Below are 22,521 nucleotides of genomic sequence, written 5' to 3'. Positions count from 1 at the left end.
ATTCACAATTGCCCAAATCCAAAGCAACCAACCAAGGGTCCTTCAAGAGGTGGGGTATCCAGACAATGGAATATATTCAGCACAAAAAAGAAGTGAGGAAATCAACCCATTTACTACTAAGTAAAAAGGCTCGCGGTGTGCGATTCCAACTCTATGGCACCCTGGGAGGCACCACCAGAGACAGCACATGTGCCTTACACCTCACTGATCCCACAAGACATGCAGTCACTCAGTATCAACTTTCTCACAGGGAGGATGCCTGCATTTCTTTCTCTCTCTGGTTTCACATGGATATCTGAAAATTACCTACTCACCATCAATAGCCTGAAGCATGTGGTTTGTGATTTCTCCGTTTAACTCCTCAAATCCCCCACCTTCCTTCAATTCAGATGCCACCAGGGCTGAGAAGGCTGCCTGTACCCACAGGAATGTGCTAGCCCCCACCGGATGAGGTGGCATATGCTTGTAATCCCAGCACTCAAGAGGCTGAATCGCTGAGAGTGTGAAGCCAGCCTGGGCTACATAGTGAGTTCAAGGCCAGCCTCCTGAACTATATGTCGAGACCCCTCTCCTGTGATACCATGTTACCCTCCAAAATAAGACCTAACTAGCGATCAAAAATGCCATCTCCAATGAGCTCATCTTTCCCTTACCTGGAATTACGGAGTAGCCATTGAGCAAGAGGAGAGTGAGGTAGAATCTTCTGCATGACCCTGGCCATCACAATCGTAATGATCAGGTATTAATTACAGCTGAAGTCTATTATCTGGGTAGGTCTTATTTTCAGGCAACATGGGCTGCACATCTAAGTCTGCAGTCAGATCTGCACCTCCTCCCACCCCATAACCAGGCACAGCTTCAGCACAAGGAGGGTGTTCAAACTGATGCAGACAAAATCCATGTTAAGGTCTTGTCTAACCCTGCATATCCGTCCTACTAAAGGGAAGAATAATGATACCAACAAAACCATAGTAAGACAAAGGCTGTACTGGATGGGACTGTGAACAGGTGAAAAGACAGGCGCTCCTTACCACAGCTTCTTGAGCTCCCTGCCTCGGAGCTGACTTCCAAGCAGCCAGGCCTTCCTCATGGCTGTGCTGGAGGACAGAGGATAGCCACCATCAGCGCAAGCACTGGGGAGGCCCCAGGACCACAGAAAGCCATCCCCATTCCTCCCATGAGTGCTACCTTCAGCACTGGGGGTACAGACTATGAAATTTGGGGCTGGCTGATGAGCTGTGTGACTCAGGGCAAGTGACTAAACCTCTCTGTGCCTTGACCATCTTCTTTAGAAAATAAGAATTACAGTACATATTTCAAAGTGCCAGTGAGAGGACTGGATAAAATGACGCATAGGCAGTGATGGCAGACATCGCTTGCTGCTGTCACTGGCCCTAGGATGGTCTGATACCAAGAGATCACTACCCAAAACCATGCAGGGTAGACACCGATGGCAGCACAGGGCAGGCTCTGTGAGGACAGCAGAATTCTCCATGGACCCAGACAGTACTCAGCCATTGAGCAGGCTCTCCGCACATGCTGAAGAACTGAACCAAAATAAACTCGTGCCATTAAATACAGGCCCTAATCGCAATCATACAGACAGCAAGCCAGAGACCAAGGTCCCCTTGGGACTCCGTCTTGGGAAAAACACATTTCATGCCTCTGGGAAAAAAAAGAATCAAAAAATCTAGATAATTTTATATGAATTAGATGTTAAAAGGACACTATTTTACATTCTTTGGATTACAAATGCTATTCAAATTAAAGTCTTTTTTACCTTATTAATATGACTTCTACAATAGTTTAAATTATGAATGTGGTTCACATTATAATTCTGGTGAATAATTCCAGTTGGGAGCTTATAGAAAACATTAGGAGACATGAAGAAAACAAACAACAACAAAAAAACTATACCCCTTCATCCAATATTTCCACAATTCTACTTCAAGAAATCTATCCATTGGCCCAGTGTAGGGGTATACAACTGTAATCCCAGCACTCAGCAGGCTGCGGCAGAGGACTGCTGCAAGTTCAAGACCACCCTGGGCTACAAAAGGAGTTCAAGTCCAGCCTAAATTGCATAGTGAAACCCTGTCTCAAAAACACAACAAAAAAAGGAAGGAAGGAAGGAAGGAAGGAAGGAAGGAAGGAAGGAAGGAAGGAAGGAAGGAGAAAGAAAGCAAGCAAGCAAGCAAGAAAGAAAAGAAAAAGAAATTTACCCACACAAAGAATGAAGCAGAGAAGCAGATCTAGACTGTTTGAATTTGAAAGATTTCCACAACAAAGAGGGAAACAGCACTGCATAGTACATGTTTGTGTGTAAAACAAACTTCCAAATATACATATTGACATACAGTCATAAAAGATTATAGTACAAGAAATAAAAGCACACTTTTCTGAGGTGAGGGTATAGCTAGGTCACAACTGCTGGGCGTCGTGGCGCACGTCTGTAATCCCAGTACTCGGGAGGCTGAGGCAGGAGGATCGTTGTGAGTTCGAGGCCAGCGTGGGCTACAAAGTGAGCTCAAGTTCAGCCTGAACTGTATAGCAAGACCCTGTCTCAAAAAGACAAAAAAAAAAAAAAACAAGTGATCTGACCTCCGTCCCCCATGCCAGACGAATGAAGCACAGGCTCCCCTGACCTACTTCCGCGCAGCGACCTGCTTCGTGCACGTGCTCAGGACACAAGACATTCAGAAATGCGGGCCCACGTTGCTACATACGATTATCACAAGGTCAGGAATTCCAATTAAATCACAGAAAGAAAAATTAATCTTCAGAAATAATTCAAAAGAAGCCAAAGTAGGTTTGCCACATTTTGTAGTAACAGAATCAAAAACTAGAAAAATAGTTTGATGATAACCATAACCCTAAGATGTACTATTTTACAGGTATTATATAACAATTATGAAGATTATTCTTATAATTATGAAATGGTATAAAAAAGTGAAGACCATGGAGAAATTCTGATTTACTAAGTGAAGAGAACAGCACACAGTGTGACTCTGATGCAAGCGGTTTAAACGTGAGAGCAGGGTGTGAGGAGAGGGACCGCAGGTCACGTTAGTACAATCGCAAGCGGTTGGCACAATGTGCAAAAGGAGCCTTCTCAGCCGGCTTCTTGGTGGGAACATTCTTAACCCTGAATGATTTCTTTGCTCATGATAGGTCTATTCAAACTACTACTTCCTGAAGCAGTTTTGGTAATTAATGTCTAGGAATTTGTCCTTTTCATCTAACTTGTCCAAATTGCTACAGCAAGAAAAGGTGTTCAAGAAAAAGTTCAAAGTGGGATGCTAAAGCCTATTACTGTGGATTTTTTATGTTTCCCTTCAATTTTGTCAAGTATTTTTCTTGTATGTTGGGGATCTCACTGGGTATATATTCATTTAAAGTGTTACATCTTCCTGCTGCACTAATATTTGGTCATTGTGGAGTGTCTGTCTCTAGCAATACTTCCGGTCTCTGGCTCATCTGATTCTAGGACAACCACTCCCACAACCGTGTCTGATGGTTTGTTCATCTTTGTACTTTCAATCCATTTGAGTCTCCTAATCTGAAGTGAATCCTTAGTGTGCCCCTGGAGATCCCCACTCAAATGAGGCCCTGGCAAGTGCTTGTCCCGTCCCTGCTGCCAAATAAGCAGGCACAGGCACAGGGCTACTGTGACGTATGTGTGCCAGTCCTAGGGCACGCTGCCTTACCTTCTTTCTCGAGTCTTTCTCTTTCCCATTACTTCTTACTAAGTTCTCTGCATGCCTAGAAAGGAAGTGTGATCAAAATCAAAATTTATTTTTCAAAAATAAAACATTCCATCTCAGGCAAGGCTTGTATCAATATTTTCCTATGATTAAAAATGGCTGTAGGCTGGTAAATCATGTTTTACTACAACAGTGAATGCTAAAGCCTCCCTAATATTTTTACTATTTCAGCAGTAATTCAAGATAGAAAATATCTTTAGTAGAAAAAAGAATGTATTCCAACTCCTATGATGAATATAATTGCTATGTACTAATAAAAATTTAATTAATTAAAAGAAAGAAGAGTATATGTGTTTTCACAAACTTTTACATGTATAAATCCTTTAAGGATTCTAAAATTTTTCCAATTTTAGTCAATCTTGAATTCTATTTTATATCTAATATATGATATTCACATTTCCAAAAGAAATATTTATGCTTAAGTATTTTCTACCTTTAATCATATTTTATATGTTAGTTGGGACCTAAAATAAAGATTTTCATGTTTCAATTGATTCTCAACTTTACAGCTTACATTCACAGCACTCCAGGGTAACACTGGTTACCAGATACATAGAATAAAGCAAAGCTACCTATTCATTCTAGCAGATTTACAGCTTACAATCTAGAATTTGGCTCTCTAGGTGTAAGCCCTGGCTTCACTCAAACTGGTAAACATTTGGGAAAGACCTTTAATGTCAGTTTTCCTAGAGTGTGAAAAAGAACTACAAAATATAGGTGTCATAACAAACTAAACTCCAGGGCTTGGGCTGGGGACGTAGCTCAGTGGTAGAGCACCTGACTTCTATCCCCAGCCCTGCAAAACTAAATAAATTAATCAGTTTATTCACAACTTTAATATGTAATCTTCAAAAATAAGTGTTGGCATCATTATTTTACTGAAAAGCCACCTAATGTCACAATTGAAAGGCAGACATGAAATCTAGACCAGGTTGGTAGCACCTGTTCCCACTGTGTCTGCCGCTGTCCGAGGCAGTGAGTTTTTCCTTGGGGTTCACAAATTACAAATCTTGGACAGTGGGAACTTGTGGGCACCTCACATTTGCTTGCAGCTGTAACACGGAGTGAACCCACTGCAGCTGCTGTCACTTCACAAAGAGGAAGAGACAGCCAGATGAAGTATTCTCTCCAAAGTGCACACTGATTCTCTAAATTCACAAGAGCAAATGTTTAAAATAATAATTTATAACAAGTGTTATGGCTTCTATCTAGATGTCCCCCCAAAACCTTATGTGCTCATAGGTGGGGCTTTCAGAAGTGACTAGATCATGAGTATGTGACACTGGATCATTTGTGTGTGACGGTGAATTAATCCCCTGATTGGTTTAGCACAGATGTGGGTGTGGGTGATGGATTTACTGCAGAGGGAAGACCCACCCTGGGTGTAGGTGGCACCAACAAACAGGCTTGCAGTCTGGGTGGAATAAAAAGGGGCACAAGAAAGGCACTGCTGCTTCCTTCCCGCTGCGCATGACTGTTTCTTCTCTGCAGGGCCTTTGCAGAGCCCCTTCTCCCTTGCTGTGCTGCCCCGCCTTGCAGCCAGGCAACCATGGGCTGAAACCTCTCCAGACCACGAGCTAAAATAAATCTTTCCTTCTTTAACTTCTGAGTGTCAGATATTTTGTCCCAGCAACAAAAAAGTAACTATGACAGGAAGTTTCCAGTCTCCTCTAGTATGCCTCAAGGATGATTTGGAGGGCTCAGATCCAGAAAAAATAAAGTACAACTATAATTTATTTTCGTTTACTGGCTATAATTAGGCCCAATAAGAAAAGCTCATTGTTAAAGCATTCTATGAGAACTGTGTTAGACTTAATAGTCAACGGAATGTGTGTTTCTTACTGGCTGCCAGTCCCGTCTCTTCTCAAATGTGCACCTCGATTTCTGTGTTCACCGCTCTGTAAAAGAGAGAAAGAATTCCACAACCACTAAATAGTATGTAATTTGAATTAAGCATAATTAGTACACTCTATAAAACAGGCATAGACTCAAATTTTAACAGTACCATCTACCCTACAAGTATATTTTTAATAATACTTTACTAGTTACTTATAGTAAATTGGTAACTAATATAAGGAAACTGAATGAAAATATATTAAAAGGTGATTATAAATTATCTCAGTATCATTCATTACACATAAGCAACACATTATTTTACTGATAAAATCTGACTAATTCCTCACATTTCTTAAAATTACGAATTTTCAAACACAGAATATAGCTACTTCACAGAACCATGCACCAATAGAAAAAAAAATACAGTTTTCTCTTGAATTAGTTAAACTAAAACTAAACCTATTAAAACTAAATAAGAGGGAAGCGTTAAAACTAACGCTTAAACCGTTAAAACTAAAACTATTAGATTACAAATGCGCACACACAGGCAGAGCCTCGGGGCAGCGTGTGCTGGTCTGCACATGAGGAGCGTCAGATCACCCCGACCCACGAGGACACAAACCTTGGCTGTCCCGCGAGAGTACAGACAGCTTTATTGTGCTCCTAGGGCATGGGATGGCTGGGGACTGAACCCAGGATCTGCACACTGAGCTACACCCCTAGCCTTTTTAAAACTGCTTACCAGTTCAATTATCTAAATATAGGATGACCAAAAATTGCATATCTTTAACAGGAAATACAAAAACAACAATTCCATCAAATGAATTCAATACAAGAATTGCCGGGCTGAACTGATGCTTTCCATAGTGACACTGGGGAAAGTCAGTACGTGAACAACTGTGCTGCCTAAGTGATGCTCTATTAGTGCTTAAAATTTTAAATTTTGATTTAGTTTTTGCTTTGAAACAGGGGTCTCACTACATAGTTCTGGATGAGCTTGAACCCATTATGTAGCCCAGGCCTTGAATCGCAGTGATCCTCCTGCCTCAATCTTCAGACAACGGGGGGTATGGCTCAGTGACAGAGCACTTGCTGAGCATGGGCAGCCCCTGGGTTTAATCCCCAGTGGGCCCTCCAAAAAAAAAACTAGGTAATGTCTTGTGACTGCCAAGAATTACGACCATTCTGACCCAAAAGGAGTGCTGCGAGCTGCAGGTGAGAGTGCCGGGGTCAACAGGGCTGTGAGGAGAACAAGGTCAGGGTGCTGTGAACTCTGATCCATGACTGTGACAGTGCAGACGGCAGCAGCCCTTCCCCAACACTGGCTGTTCTCATGGGAATGATAAACACACAACGCCTTCAGAGGCATCCTGGACCCTACTCCTGGCCTGGGCCAAGACCCTGTCCTCCCCGGCTTTAGGGACTCCTACCCTCCTGGGAAGACTCTGCTCCCATTTTAAGGAAGCACCATGAAGAAACAGGATGATAAAACCACACTAGCTTCAAAGCAGATAAAACAGAGCAGTGAGGAGTACATATGTGAGAACAAAAGATACCAAATTGAGTCCAAGAAAATATTAATCATAGGGACAAATCACATACATTAGTAGATGCTTTGCAATCCAACAGTTTTATATTTTTATTCTTTTTTGTTTGTTTTTTGCAAATTTATACTATTATACTATCAATCCTGGCTGAAAGTCATTATTTTGTGAGTTATTTGCTTAATTTCTACTTTAAAAAATATCAACTTTCAAGGGAAAAATCTATACATTGAAAATTACAGTACTCTGAAAAAAAGAGACCAAAGAGGATTTCAGAAGATGGAAAGATATTGGAGCCTGGTGGCACATGCCTATAATCCCAGCACTCAGGAAGCTGAGGCAGGAGGATCATTGTGAACTTGAGGCCAGCCTGGGCTACAAAGTGAGCTCAAGGCCAGCCTGAACTGCATAACTGCATAGTGAGACCTTGTCTCAAACAGACCAAAAAAAAAAAAAAGAAACTGGATATTCCTTGCTCATGGATATGAAGAACCAACACTGTGAAAATGGCCATGATCCCAAAACAGTTATACAGGTTCAATGCAATCATGATCAAAACACTACAGTATATTTCACAGATCTAGAGAAAACATTCCTAAAATTCATCTGGAACCAGAAGAGACCAAAAATAGCAAAAGCAATCCTAAGCAACAAAGGCAAAGCAGGAGGCATCACAATCCCGAACTTGAAATTATACTATAAAGCTACTGTGATCAAATCAGCATGGTATTGGCAAAAAAACATACCTGAGGATCAGTGAACAGATCAGAAGATATAGGCACAACTACAAACACACTCAGCCACCTTATCTTTTTATTTTTTTTTTTTTTTTTTTTTTTTTTTTTAAGGAAAAAAAAAAAACAAATTCCAAAACAATATGATAGGAGGGTAACAATGGTCAACATATCATACATTGTTATCTTGAAATCTGCTTACCAAGATATCAGCTACAAGATATCAGTACAAGATATCAGCTAATTATCCGAACAACATTAGCACAAACCTATTCCTTCAATGAAGTGAGAGAAATCAGCAGCACAACTATCTTAACTATCTTCTGTATATACTTATATATTTTTTCCTTTTGCTTTTCTCTTACTTCTTTTTTCCCCTTCCCCTAAACCAGTTTCTCTCCTTTTGAAGTTTCTTCCCATTTTACACTATCTATTGTACATTTTGGATCACATTTACTCTTTCAGCTTCTCACACTAGGGAGACGATAATATGTCTACACATTTGCATCTGGTTTATTTCACTTAGGAGTATAGTCTCCAATTACATCCACTTACTTATAAAGTCTCTAGTTTATCCTTCTTTATGGCTGAGTAATACTCCATTATATAAGAAGATCATTTTTTTATTCATTCCTCAGTTGATGCGCATTTGGGTTGTTTCCAAGATCTAGCTATTACAAATTATCAGCTGCGTTATCTTTGACAAAGGGGTCAAACATGTTCACTGGAAGAAAGCTACCCTCTTTAATAAATGGTGCTGGGAAAACTGGCTTTCCACAAGCCAGGGACTAAAACTAGACCCATGTCTATCACCGTGCACTAAATTAAAGTCAAAATGGATCAAAGATCTAAATATTAAAACAGAAACACTAAATCTACTGGAAAAGAAAGTAGTAGAAATCTTGAAGACATAGGGATAGGCACACAGTCTATAATCAAAAACCAAACTGCACAGAAAATACTTCAAAGAACCAACAACTGGGGTCTCATTCAAAGGTTTTTGCAAATCAAAAGAAATCACCAACAGAGTAAAAAGAAAACCCACAAACTGGGAAAAAAATTTAGCCAACTGTTCCTCAGACAAAGGACTTCTATCTAGAATATATAAAGAATTTTAAAAAATCAGAACCCCAAAATTCAAAGACCCAATCCAAAAATGGGTATTGAAGATGAATACACACTTCTCAGATGAAGAAATACAAATGGCAAATAAATATATTTAAAAATGTTCAACATCATTGATCACTCAAGAAACACAAACTAAAACAACACTTAGATTCCATCTCACCCCAGAACGGCTATCATCAAAAAATCAATCAATAACAAGGAACCCTTCTCCACTGTTGGTGGGAGTACAGACTGGCGCACCATTGTGGAAATCAGTGTGGAGATTCCTCAAAAAATTAGAATTAGAGGTCCCATTTGACCCAGCTAGTCCCCTTCTGGGTATTTTCCCAGAAGAATTGAAAACATCATACCACAGCAATATATATGCACCCATGTTTATAGCAGCACCATTTGCCATAGCAAAATCTTGGAAAAAGCCTAAATGCCCATCAACTGAGGAATGGATAAAAAAGATGTGGCATTTCTATCTACAATGGAGTATTACTCAGCTATAAAGAAAGATAAACTCTAGGCTTTTATAGGTAAATGGATGCAACTTGAGACCATAGTCATAAGTGAAATAAATCAGAATTGCGTGAGTGAACATTATATTGTCTCTCTAGTATAAGAAACTGAAAGAGTAAACAAAATCCAAGAAATACAATAGGTATCGTGAAAGGGAAACTGCTCAATGGGAAGGAATAACTGGAGTGAGGGAAAGGAGACAAGAAACAAAGAAGGAAAACAATATATATACACATACAAAATAGCTAAGATAATTGTACTACTAAGTTCTGTTGGTTTATTGAAAGGAACAGTTAATGCTTTTTTTTTTTTCTTAATTTTTTTGACCAGTTGTGCATGCTTACATCTGGCAATCTGAACAACTACTTTGAAGATAGCAACGTGCAATATAACAACCATTGTTGATTACCTATCATCTTGTTTTGAAATTCTGTATTGTTTTTAATGTTCTTTTTTTTGTATTCTCTGTAAAATAAAAAAAAAAAATCAACTTCCACAGAGCATGTTGGTGTATGCTTATAATCCCAGTGTTCAGGAGGGTGAGGCAGGACAATCACTGAGTTTGGGGCCAGCCTGAGTTGGCTACACAGTGAGTTCAAGGCTAGTCTGGATTATAAAGCAAGACCTGTTTAAAAAAAAAAGTTTTTTTTAAATGTTAAATTTCAAAGCTTTATAATAGATTTCCAAATCTCTGTTAAAAGTATATTATTTGCAAGCTAGGCATGGAGGTGCATGCCTATAATCCCAGAGGCTGAGGGAAGAGGATCACGAGTTTGAGTCTAGCCCGAGAAACCTGGCAATTTAGCAAGACCCTATTTTAAAACCAAAAAAAGGCCAAGGTTGTAGTTCAGTTTGAAGGGGTTTAATCCCCAGTACACCAAAAAGACAAGCCAACAAGACCAAAAGTGCATTCACAATATAACCAGAAGGTCTGAGTTCATATTCATTAAAAGACCACTGTGTCTCTCTGCTGACTGCACAGGGAGACTTGGGCACTTTCGCCTCAGTTACTGCGGTCAGGCTGTGTGCCCGACCACGACCTGGCTCCGTGTCCACTGTGCACTTTCTGTGAGCCAACCCTGGAGTGGCCGCAAAAGCAACAAAGCATCAACACCATACCTCGGGCTCCCTCTTCCTGTGCTCTTCCTTTGACGACCTCTCTTTCCTCTCCACATTGCTTCGGTGCCTCTCCTCCTCAGCATGAAAGCCTTCTTTATGTCGCTTCTCCTTGCGTCTTTCTTCCCCTTCTTTGTCAGAGAACGAGCTACTCTTCTCTTTGGAGTACTTTTCTCTTTTTTCTCTGGTGCTGCTTTTTTCTCCATGTTTCTTCCTGTGTCGTCTCTCCCCTTCTTCTTTATAGAGCCAGTACTTGAGAGGGTTGTCTTTGCTGTCGCCATACTGCAGCTGCGGGATGGCAGTGAAATGCATGAGAACTCACAGGAGGAAGTGGGAAAGACTTCAGAATGGCCGCACGCCTTCCCTCCACGCCTGCTGTCAGACTCCTTCCTCACCGCCCGCCCAACAGCCCTGGCTGTGTGGACAGCAGTGTGGCGGTTTGGATGCTGTGCACTGCAGCACAGGACGGAAACTCAGCCTGCAGGGTGGCAGTGTGAGAAGAGCTGTGTCTTTGGGAGGTGGGGCCTTGGGCGAGGTCCTCACACCACTGGGGCAAGCACTGGAAGGGGATGGGGACCCAGGCTTGTGATCTGAGCCAGTTGTTCCACCCCGACCTAGTACCTCACCACAGGCCCAAAAGAGTCGGGCTGCTGATCGCACACTGGACAGTCCACAACGGGGAGCCAAAGGGAAGCTTTATTCTTTGCCCCAATCCTGGACATGGAGCCTAGGTGCCCCTCCACTGTGCTACATCCCCAGTCCCTGAGTTATCCAGGCTGGACTTAAATTTGTGATCCTCCTGCCCCATTCTCCCACATAGCTGGAATTATACTACACTTGGCTCTTTTCTCTGTATTAGTCAATCATCTGAAGTATTTTATTACAGGACCAGGAAGCTGACTCCTGCACTTAGCAAAGCAATCCAGCCCCCTTTGTAACTCTATAGCATTCTCACTCTGCACCTCACCTGAGCTCCCCAGCTGGAGTTACTCCCTAGAAAGGCGGTCCCTTTGGTGAGCACCAAGCCTGAGGCTGCCGTGTTCTGCAATGATGCAGTGCACCACTCTTTCGCTGTCAGTCCCACATAGGTGGGCAGTCTTAAAAAGGGGGGTGCCATCATTCAGCCAGCCCAGTACCCTCAGGAGACACCATGGATGCTCAGGGATGGGTGGCATCCACCATCAGCTGTACAGTGGGTTATGACAGTGTCGGGATTTGGGCTCAGACCCAGCTGTGGGAGCATCATCAAGCTGTCCTAAGCTTTCGCACTGGGTCACCGGAGCCGGTCCACACCACCTCCTCATCCCTGCACGCAGGGTCCCTGCACTCTTCCGGGGGCTGTGTGTCCTTCCTCCATTCTCCCCATTTCCAGTCCAAGCGCTGATCTCTACCACAGAGCCTTCCTACAGAGAATGGGGGGCTCTGACCAATCTCTTCAGTTTGCCACAGTTCAAAAACCTTTACCAAAAACCCTGAAGACCCAGAACAAGGCACACCGCACTTCTGTACCTCTGGGTGGGAAAGAGGTCTCCTCAGGACCATGAAAAGAATTTAGAAGCAACTTATATGTCCAAAAGCATCAGACATGTCAAAAGAACTAAAATATCTACATCACTAAATATTAATTTATGCATTGATTAAACACTCTCAAGAAATATGACAACTGAGAAAAATGATCAAGATGTATTAAGTTTAAACAACTTATAAAACAATGAAAACCCAATTAAAAAAAAAAAACATATACACATGCCAGTAATCCCAGCACTTGGGAGGCGGAGGCAGGAGTACTGCTGAACTGTGAATTCAAAAGCCAGCCTGAGCTACATAGTAAGTTCAAATCCAGCCTGAACTAATCGTGAGACCCTGTCTCAAAAAAAAAAAAAAAAAAAAATATATATATATACACACACACATACATACATACATACACACACACACACACACACACACACACATTTACATACATCTATCAGATACATATCCAAACATGATCAACAGTGGTCTCTGGGTAGGAATAGGCACTTTTATTTTCTTACTATTAATCTGTATATGTAAATTTTCCACCACCAGGGCTGCTGCTGGAATCAGAATAGAATGCCCACCCCGACCAGCTCTCCTGTACACCCTTCCCAGTCTCCACTGCAAGGGGAAGGCCCCCTCCGGCCTGGCCTGGGTACCTTTCTCTCCCGGTATCTTCTTTCTCTATCTTCATCCCCTCCTTCAGGGTCTTCACCTCTCCTTTCTTTCTCTTCAATTCTTACTTTATTTACTGCAAAAATACAACACAGTTTTCATATTCCCAAATTTCAGCATATCCAAAAGCTCTTCTACCATCTTGCTGAAGACTGCAATCATGTTCCATTATGAACATGTATCTAAAAATATTCTTCATCTGAAACATGTTCTCAGGGTTTCTGGGAACCAGAGCAAAGCTGTTCAGGCAAATATCCCAGCCAACAGGAAACCCCAAAGAAATCCCAGCCTCCAGGCACCCCACTACCAAGGGACACGGGGGCAGGAGGTCAGGCACAGCCCACCCAGTGTGAGGCTGAGGCATAAGCAACAGTGTGCAGGGGTTACCTGGGAGGGTCACCCCATTATCGAGGTGCCCAGGCAGCATCCAACAAAGAATTGAGGGGGGGTTCATTTCTGAATCTGCAGACAAAAACTCATCAGGCTTACAATAAAGGAAAATGACACTTCAGCATGCTATATACATGTGTTGAGCTATCACACCAAACCCTGCTCATATTATAATAAAAAAACAAAAATGTTTAAAGCATATTATTTTTTAAAAAGAAAAGAAAATCAACGTTTTAAAAGATGGGAGCAAAATCAAACTTCAAGGATCATGAGAATGAAGTTCACTCTTTCAAAAACACTGACTGAGCACTGACCGCTCTCCTAGAAGCTGGGACAGAGGGCAGGGCTGGGCTCTGCATACATCCTGAACACAAAACCCACAGGACACTCCAGGAGGCAGGACGAGAAGGCAAGGACCGGATGTGCCAGGCTCTCGCCTCAGGAAAGGAACGGTGCTGCTGCCGTCACCTGCATCAGGTGAGGCCCCCAGGTCAGCTTGGGGCCTGTTAGGGTTGCAATCTCCATAAGAACTCAAAGCACAGGCAGACACACAGCTGGGGAGCAGGGAGAAGCCCAGCTGGGAACCAAAACCCGGAAATCAGGAACAGGTAAGTGGAGTTTAAAACCACGAGCCTGGCAGCCTGCCTTTCTGTCCCATGGCACTCAGCAGCAACAGTGACCATGTGTTTTATCGCACCTCATAAAGATACTCAGGAAAAAGCACTTCCAGAGCCGCTTCCAAAAGTGGCAAGAGTGATGAGGTAAGTATATTCAAAGTTGGTAGGGGCCCATATTTTGAGGAAGATTCATGGCAATGTGACTTTTACTGTAATAATTCTTTAATGTAAACAATCACAGCACATTATGATCACCTCTTGTATGTTTCAATAGTAAAATGCCAGCAAATAATAAGAAACTTGTTTCTTCACTAAATAAGTATTAAAAATATCAAAGTAACACACACATACAGAAAACCCAAACCCGAAACATTTATAAAAACTATGAGAGAAAACAAAGCGGAGAACAGAAGATATGTAAAGAGGAAAATGTAAGCATGGCTAAAGGAATCACAGCTCACAAAGCACTGTCAGAGGCAGGTGGGCGACACCTGGGGAGAACACAGCTCCTGAGCCATGGGGACCGAGGACGCACCTGAGCGCACCTTCTTCTCCACCCTGTCCAGCAGGTCGTGGTGGGCGGTGGCCTGCCGGAGCTCCTCTCTCCTCGCCCTTCTGTCCTTTTCCTTTTCTCTGTCCTTGGCTTTGCTGTGAGACTTCTCTGCATCTTGTTCTCGACGTTTCTCTCTCAGCCTCTCTTTCTCCCAGTCTTTTGCATCCTTCCTTCTCTCCCTGTGTCTCTCACTATCCCTCTCCCCATGAGGATTCTCCTTGGAGGTACGGGCATCTCTGTCAGTGACCCTGTCCCTGTGCCTCTGTACATCTCGGCCTGGATCCCTGTGCTCTTTGTGGTCAGGGATGTCCACTTCCGACTCCTTATGTAGCTGCTTTTCTCTGTGCTTCTTCTCTTCCTTGGCACCACCCAACTGCACAGCCTAAGATGACAGGAGAAGGGGTCTCCGTGAGAGGAGGGCACATTTCTACGGATGACCTTGCTTTCTTTCAGGGCTGGTGATGGAACCCAAGGCCTGGCACATGCTGGGCAAGCACTGTCCTGCTCAGCCACACACAGGCCCCTGACCATTAACATCTGAATATGAGAATCCATTGAAAACGCTTTGATTCAACTGCTTTCAAATACAGCAAGATGTGAAGGGCCCTAAATGAATATTCTTAGAACCCTAAAGTAATTAGAGTCATGCTTAGCACTTCTGTAACTGTTGAATGGAATTCCATGCCAGAGGCATTCATATTTATTGGCCGCTCAAACCCCAAACAGGACAGGATTAGAAAGAACAGGATATAATGAAGCTGTTTTAATGCCACCGAGGCAAGAGCCAGCTGGTGTTATTAAAACCAGGGCCCTTACTACACACCTGGGGACTATGGCTGCCCCTCAGCCCTGCCATGCTGCCTGCAGCAGTAGGGAACCCTGAGCTGCAGGCACTGTGACAAGAGTGCCCTCGTCCCATTCCTCTACGGCTGCAGCATCAGCCACACAGCTCTACCTTTGATCCACATGCACTCTAAACATGCTATGTACAAGAGGAGCCAAGCAGGGGGCACCCATCTGGACCCCAGCTGAACTCTAAAATACGCTACCCAGAGGTGTCTCCTGAGGTCATCTGCTTTCCAAGTATCATCTTTGGTTCGTCTCTAAAAAGAAAGTACACAGTTAGAATTTTTAAAGTGTAAAATAACTAATTTTGTCTATTCTCATGAGTTGCTTTCCATTACACTATTTAAACTGATGGTAATTGATTATTGATAAGCAAGAAAATCCTTTTTGACCTACTGAAACAAAAGATGGTAAAATACAGATTTTAAAAATTAAACTGGATATGGTTGTTTATGCCTATAATTCCAGCACTCAGAGAGTCTGAGGCAGGAAGATTGCAAATTTGGGCCCAACGTGGGCAACTGAGAAATTTAGGGACACTCTGTCTCAAAATAAAAAAATGAAAAAGGGCTGGGGATGTAGCTGAGTGCAAAGGCCCTGAGTTCAATCCCCAATACTGGGGTGGGGGAAGGAACTATTTAACTACCTAAAATCATCCATAACTATAGAATGCACCCCTTGGATAATTCAAAATCATTAAATGTTACAAACTGAAGGGGGAAAGTTACACTGGCATCTTAACAGGTCAGAAATAAATATTTTGTGGTTTTAAAATAATTGTGTCACCTTGAGACCATATGTTAAGTGAAATCAGACACACAAGCTGCTGCTCGAGGACTCAGGTGAGGAAAGGAGCAGCTGAGGAGTAGAGGCCAAGCACCCTTAGAGCCCCACAGACACCAGAGGCCAGAAATGAGAGAGCTCAGGAGCCCACACGATGTGTTCCACCTGTGAACTGGTACAACTTCCCCAAGCCTACGTCCTGCAGCTCTGACCCCAGAGGTCAGCGAGCAGAACCACATTGTCCCTGCTGTCCCTGCTCCATGTCTTGACACACAGATGCACAAGCAAACTACAAGGACTGCTGATAGTTTGCACAACAAAGTTTGGAGTGACTTTCCATGTAGAAATAGTGCCTAGGAAGTATGGACAGACAGAAATGCTGTACTGAGTCAAGACACACCCTCTGAATGTCATGGTCCTTGTTAAGAAGGTCATGGGCTCCATTTTCCACATGAGGACACCAAGGTATAGAGGATCTAACCAGTTTCATCTCCAGACACCCACACATTGCTAGACCCCTGATAGCAACTGGAAAAATACCTGTGGAATGAATGAGCAAATGATGGTCACAGTGAAACAAGCCTGCCTGTCCCCACCGTGTGGCCCAACAATTTTGTCTGTTTCCCCGGGGCACCTGGGAGCTCACAAACCCAACCATGTCTCCATCCCCCGTGAACATCTACACTCACTCAGCAAACACACACAGGTTCCCAGCACACACAAGCTCTGCATACGCGGAAGCTACACTGGTGCCTGCAGAAACCTGCATTGCACCCTTCTCATGTTTGCTGGAATCGCAGTGTCTGCACCTGGTCGGACAAGCTGTCTTTCAAGCTTTCTCTCCAGCTTTCCTCCAATATGATCATGTCTCTGCATCTCTCTTAGGCAGGAACACATCTCTCCAGCTGACTTCCAAGCATCATCCACCTCTCTAGCTAACAGTGAAGCACAGATCAAATCTCTTTCAGTCCCCAGCCTTCAGGATGGGTCTGTTCAGCACATAGCAGCATCACCAAGGTCAGCCATGAAAAAATATGAACTGTGGGTCCAGGTGAAGGAGCACCAGGGCAGTTAACTCATCAACCACCTGAGCTACTCTAAGCAGAAGGGAAATGCTAAACATGGTGTGGTGATCTGAAAGCAGTCTGCTAATTCAACAACTCTCCTTTGCATGTCTCCAATTCTTCTTCCCATAAATGAGGTCAGATTCAGTGACTCACCCTTAATGATGAGAGTGGGGTGACAACTACCTGCCTCCTGCTGGGGCTTATGCGAGATCCCTCACTCTGAGAGAAGCAACCACCATGCTATGAGGACACAGAAGCACCAGCCCCACAGCTGTAGTAGAAGGAAACCCACGGCCTAATTAAGCCTTCAGATGACATTGTGATTGCAAACCGGAGAGAAAGGAGGAAGAAATGTATGCAAACTAAATTCTTCATCTTTTATTGGGCAATCACTAGACAAAAATAACAATAGTTAACCTTGCTGAGTGTTAATAAATCAGTAGGTACCATCCTAAGTACTTTTAAATTTCATCTCACTAACCCCCACGCCTCAACACTGGCATTGCTCCTATTACCCTGCTCCTTTCACCGACCAGAAAAAAAGGCATCTTGAGTAACTTTCCCATAGCCACACAGAAAAACACAGAAGCCAGAATTCAAACTCAAGCATCCAGCCCACTATTTCAACCTCCAGAAGCTGTGGCACCTCACTATTTACATCTAAAGTGGAATCAATTTTACAGTTTACAATGGTTTCAAAGTTGCAGCAGTCACCTTCCTGGTGCTGAGCAGCCGGCTACAGCCTGGAGCTACAAACTGGACCAGGCAGACACCAAGCCTCCATAGGGATCGCCGCACAGGACAGAGTTGGGTCCCACTAGGGCTGAACTCGGTGGGAGAAGAAAGGAAGGTGTCAGCACACACTAAAGTAACAGCGGCAACCGCCAGAGGTACTAAACATAAGAGCTGCGAAGCCAGGAGTGGTGGCGCACGCCTGTATTCCCAGCACAGAGGCAGGCTGAAGCAGGAGGATCACAAGTTCGAATACTACCTGGACAATTTAGGGAGGCCCTGCCTGAAAATGCACAGGGGACAGGGGAGCGGGTGCTGGTGATGTAGCTCAGCTCAGCTCAGCTCACGGGTAGAGTGCCCCTGGGTTCGAGCTCCAGTACCGCAAAAAGAAAACCAAGAGTAGTCAAGACTCGTTCACCTTATACAGTGGAAAAGGAAGCTTTCAAACGCTGTACTGTTCAATACTGTTCGGACTTTGAGTGCCTGACACGCAGGCGTCCTGTGCTTCCCCGGAAGAAATGCTCAGTCAGCCCTGCCTCGTTTCCCTACCTGCCTCTGGATAGGCACAGAAGGTAGGTGGGGCCCAGAGCTGGAGTTGAGTGGAGACCCCACTGCACATCCTGGGCTTGCACCCCGTCCCACACGCACACCCTCTGGGCCACGCCCCTCAGCCTATCCCTGGACCCAGCCCTCAGACACCGCTTTAACCCTGCCCCTCGGACACGCCCGAGGACTTGTGCCTAGACCTGGCTGCTCAGACACCCCTTGGCCAAGGCCCTCAGATCACTGATCCCGCTCCTCAAAGATGCTCCTACACCACACGCCTCACTCCCACCTGGACGTGTCCCAGCCCCGCCCCTCACCACAGCCGCCCACCTTGCCCTGGGCCCCGCCCCAAGCACGCCCCTGGACTCTGCCCCTCACACTTGCCCTAGATCCGGCCCCTGACACTTGCCTTAGATTCTGCTCCTCACTCCTGCCCTAGACACGCCTCTAGATGCGGCCTCTCAGACGCGCCCGACGCAGGCGCCCCTTACAACCGCCCGCCACTCACGCCAGTCCCAGCCACACTCCTAGCGTCCCGCCCTTGGGCACATCCCACTCCATGGCCCGAGATCTCCAGCCCCAGCTAAGGGGGAAACGCTGCTCCAAGGAAGGGGCTGGGACTGCTCCTCGCGCCCACAAGTCCCCGCCCGCGGCCCAGGCCCCGAATCCCGCGCAGGAGCCTGACAAGTTCATCCATCCCGAGCCGGGTGCAGGCGGCATCACGCAGAGCAGGACGCACCGCATCCCCCTTCCCACGACTCAGCCACGCACCGACCTTCCCAGGCTCCATCGCTCCTCACGGGCCCGGGAGAGCGCGGTGCCCTCGGCTCTGGCCAGGCGCGGACCACCTGCAAAGAGACGAACCCGCCAGCCCCAGCTCCGGGGGATGGCCGGGGCCTGCTGCTAGGCGGCGGCCAACCCGCGGCGTCCACAACTCCTAGCAACCGGTAGGCAAGGGCAGCAGAGTGCCGAGCCCGGCCTGCTCCACAGCTGCCCTCAGTGCGTCTGCGCATTACCCGGACTCCTAGCAACTGGCAGGCAGGAGCAGCAGAGGATCGAGCGGTCAGCATCCCGCCAGTCCCACCACCACCACCACCCCCGCATCCTCTCCCAGTGCGTCTGCGCATCCCCGGCTGCTACGTCGCAACCTGCCAGGACAGCGGAGTTACTCCCAGTGCGCTTGCGCACCGCCGATTCTTAGTGCCGGCAGGGTCGGAGCTAGGAAAGGGCGGGCGGTGGCTTTCGGCTCCTGAGCCCGTCCCGCGTCCGCCTGCCGAACCGCGACCGGTCGCACTGGGAGGCAGGAGCAGCAGAGCGCCGAGGGGTCGCTGGTCCTCGCCTGTCGGCAACTTTGTGGGGAACTGTATCGCTGCCTCAGTATTTCCCGGGTGCAGTGCTCGGAAAGGGAGAATTAAATAAGGCTTTGTGTCAGGAATGCTGCCTTCACGTGCTGTTTTGATCAAAACCACCACATAAGATAGATGGGAATCAAAGTATCTGTAAAGTAGTTGTTGAAAGAGACTTTGGACGAGGCATAAAAGAAAGGAAGCAGACTGTGGCTTGGCTTTATTCTATTTGGAGCATAAAAACACAAAGCCAGTCTTCAGCAAGGCAGGGGCTGTAGTAGTCCTCAGTCTTCTGCCGCGTTCTCACAGCGGGGCCTCTGCGCCTGTGCCAGGGGTGTTCTGAGCTTCTGGCCCCACGTCCTCCTGCAGAGGGGAAATTTACTTTGTTCGTGCTGTTTTAGGGAGCATGCTGTTCTGAGCCAGCTTACAATGGAGGCGGGTACAAGGCCACAAAGCCCACTCCTCGTGGTAGTACTGAGAGCCAATAAGCCTTTCATGTTTGCTTGTGCTCTGTCCCTGTCTTTACTGATGACTGGAAGTGAAGGCAGGAAAGGTCACTTCTACGACAGCTGTAATTTAGTGACTGCCCCAAGCAAGACACCAAACTAAGTGGTAGCCATTCAGTAATGCACTTCATTCCCACAGCGTCTTGAGACCTCGGCCAAAAAGGGTGACTCACTTGCATGAGTGGCTCTGTGAGCCTCAGTGCGATGGCAAAGTGCGTCTCCTAACTGTAGTAGAAGGTGACTCCCCAACACCGGTACACCTCAGTTTGTTAGGTGCCCAGGTAATAGTTCCTGTTACAGTTCCTGCTGCTTCTGTTTCTTATAAACAACTGGTCGTTGTGATGCATAGCTGGTCACTTGATGCTTATTGTAAGAACCAATCCCCAATTGACAAGCCATTCTGCCTCGGTACTTCCTGCTTGCTTATCCCATATAAACCCTAGACCACCAGAGATCAGGGCCTGATACTTTGGAAATGATCCCAATCAGTGTCTGTCGATGTAAATAAATCTGCCTCCAAATCCTCGGTGTTGTTTCAGTGTTTCTGTTCGGTATAGCATAATCACTAGGTCCCAAACAGCTGATGATAGAAGGCTGTGTATTCTCTTCACTGTGACAGTGAGAAATAAAGCCACCAGCCACACTATTAGAAAAGGTTACACTGCAGGGATGACGACCCCTCTCCCTTACCTGCAATCACAAACTCCTGTCAGACTATCCCCTATTTCGAGTATAAACATGTCCATTTCTCTCAAGTCCCTACTAGGCCATCTTCCACTGCAGACAAAGCCAGCTAAAACATAAATCGCCCATCTCCCCTACCTCCTTGGCACTTGATTTCATCACTACACCAAATACACCAGAGCCACAGAACTTTGCAGAAGCTATTTCTGCTTCCTCAGCATGTTCCATTACATTTGCAGAATAAAAGGAGTTTGGTCTATAGAAGCACCTAAAACAATTATTCTCTGAATAGCTCCTTTGCTGAGGGACTGATCTGCTTCCTGCTCACCATCTAACACCCAACAGACACTAACAGAAGGAAAGGTAGCACATTTATTTGATCAAAGCGTCACATTACACAAGAGCCTTCCACTAAAGATGAAAGGCCCACTGTAAACTATCTTTTTTTTTTTTGGTGGGGGGCTTTTTGAGACGGTCTCACTATGCAGTTCAAGATGGTCTTGAACTCACTTTGAAGCCCAGGCTGGCACTGAACTCAAAACGATGTTCCTGCCTCAGCCTCCCAAGTGTTGGGATTACAGGCGTGCATCACCACGCCCAATAACGACGATTTTTATTCTTAGGTTTAGGGAGGCATGGACAGCTATGTAGCAATATGACTGAATAGTAAAGCTTTCCTGGTTACAGCATGAGGGGAAAAACCAGCAAGCCTGTCTCTCCAGATTCTTCTTCGTCTCTTTGCACAGCATCTCCTTCCCTCAGGTAAGGGGTAGGACCCCTTCTGGAATTGGCGGAGGTCTTGCGATCTTTATCAAAGTAGGTCCGAGAATTGTTTTAAAGGGTAGGTGGGAGAAAGATGGAAAGATGAATGTTTCTAGGTTTTATGTCTTACTTCGTGGAAAAGATGTTCCAGTTCTTATGGCCTGCCTTGGGGAAGAGAAATTCTAGTTTCTACAGCCTGGGGGAGAAGGTGGCCGGAAAGAGAGGACAGAAGGTCTGAGAAAAACTTTGAGGCTTCAAGGTATCCTCCCAGACTTACAGTGCGAAATATTTTCCGAGTTCCTGTTGGGGAAGTAAAGGGAGATTAACATGAAAAGAAGAGAAGCAGAGTGTGTGCTCCCAGCTTCTACAATATAATGCAGTCGAAGGTCTTGGGGGAAGGGACCTCAAGGCAAGACGGACAGAACTCCAGCAGAAAGTAGCATTTCTCTCTCTTTGAAAGGAGACAGACTGAACCGCACAGCTGAGTACAGGAATGCTCACAATGACACACTCCTCCAAGAATGTTGGGCTTTTCCTCCGGGAACTGTCAACGCAGAAGGATAGTGGGAACATGAACAGTCTACAGGAGACTGAGGGTTATAAAGGGAAAACATTTGCAAAAATCTAGTAACTGGACAGGGGACAGAAGCTCAGTGGGGGTTACAAAGGCGTTCTCTCTGGGGACATTTTGCTTTTCTGCCGTCTATTTCACATCTCTAGGTCAAATGCTTGGGAGCAAACAGTGCAGGATTTTTTGTGATGCACCAGTCTTCACAAGATCCAAATACTGCAACTGTAGAGCAGACTTCAACAAATAGGCTCTTCTTTCCTGTGTTAACAAGGGAATCGGGGCTGGGGATTTAGCTCAGC

General features: G+C 45.2%; 1 protein-coding gene across 1 annotated transcript in view; it reads right to left on the bottom strand.

The window, feature by feature from the left end:
• Positions 1–20,532, bottom strand: part of Wdr60 (WD repeat domain 60) — a gene marked incomplete in the record, with an annotated part of 68,333 nt that extends 47,801 nt beyond the window's left edge. The window contains 8 exon segments of the mRNA XM_013509671.1: positions 1,032–1,097; positions 3,708–3,762; positions 5,607–5,662; positions 10,630–10,914; positions 12,804–12,895; positions 14,362–14,761; positions 15,429–15,482; positions 19,129–20,532. Coding sequence (XP_013365125.1) covers positions 1,032–1,097; positions 3,708–3,762; positions 5,607–5,662; positions 10,630–10,914; positions 12,804–12,895; positions 14,362–14,761; positions 15,429–15,482; positions 19,129–19,143 — 1,023 coding nt within the window.
• Positions 20,533–22,521: the final 1,989 nt, after the last annotated feature.

This window comes from Chinchilla lanigera, unplaced genomic scaffold, assembly GCF_000276665.1.
Source record: "Chinchilla lanigera isolate Chin_1 unplaced genomic scaffold, ChiLan1.0 scaffold00178, whole genome shotgun sequence".
Classification (NCBI taxonomy): domain Eukaryota; kingdom Metazoa; phylum Chordata; class Mammalia; order Rodentia; family Chinchillidae; genus Chinchilla; species Chinchilla lanigera.
Note: the sequence above shows the minus strand (reverse complement) of the source record. Positions and strands in the feature narration are given on the sequence as shown.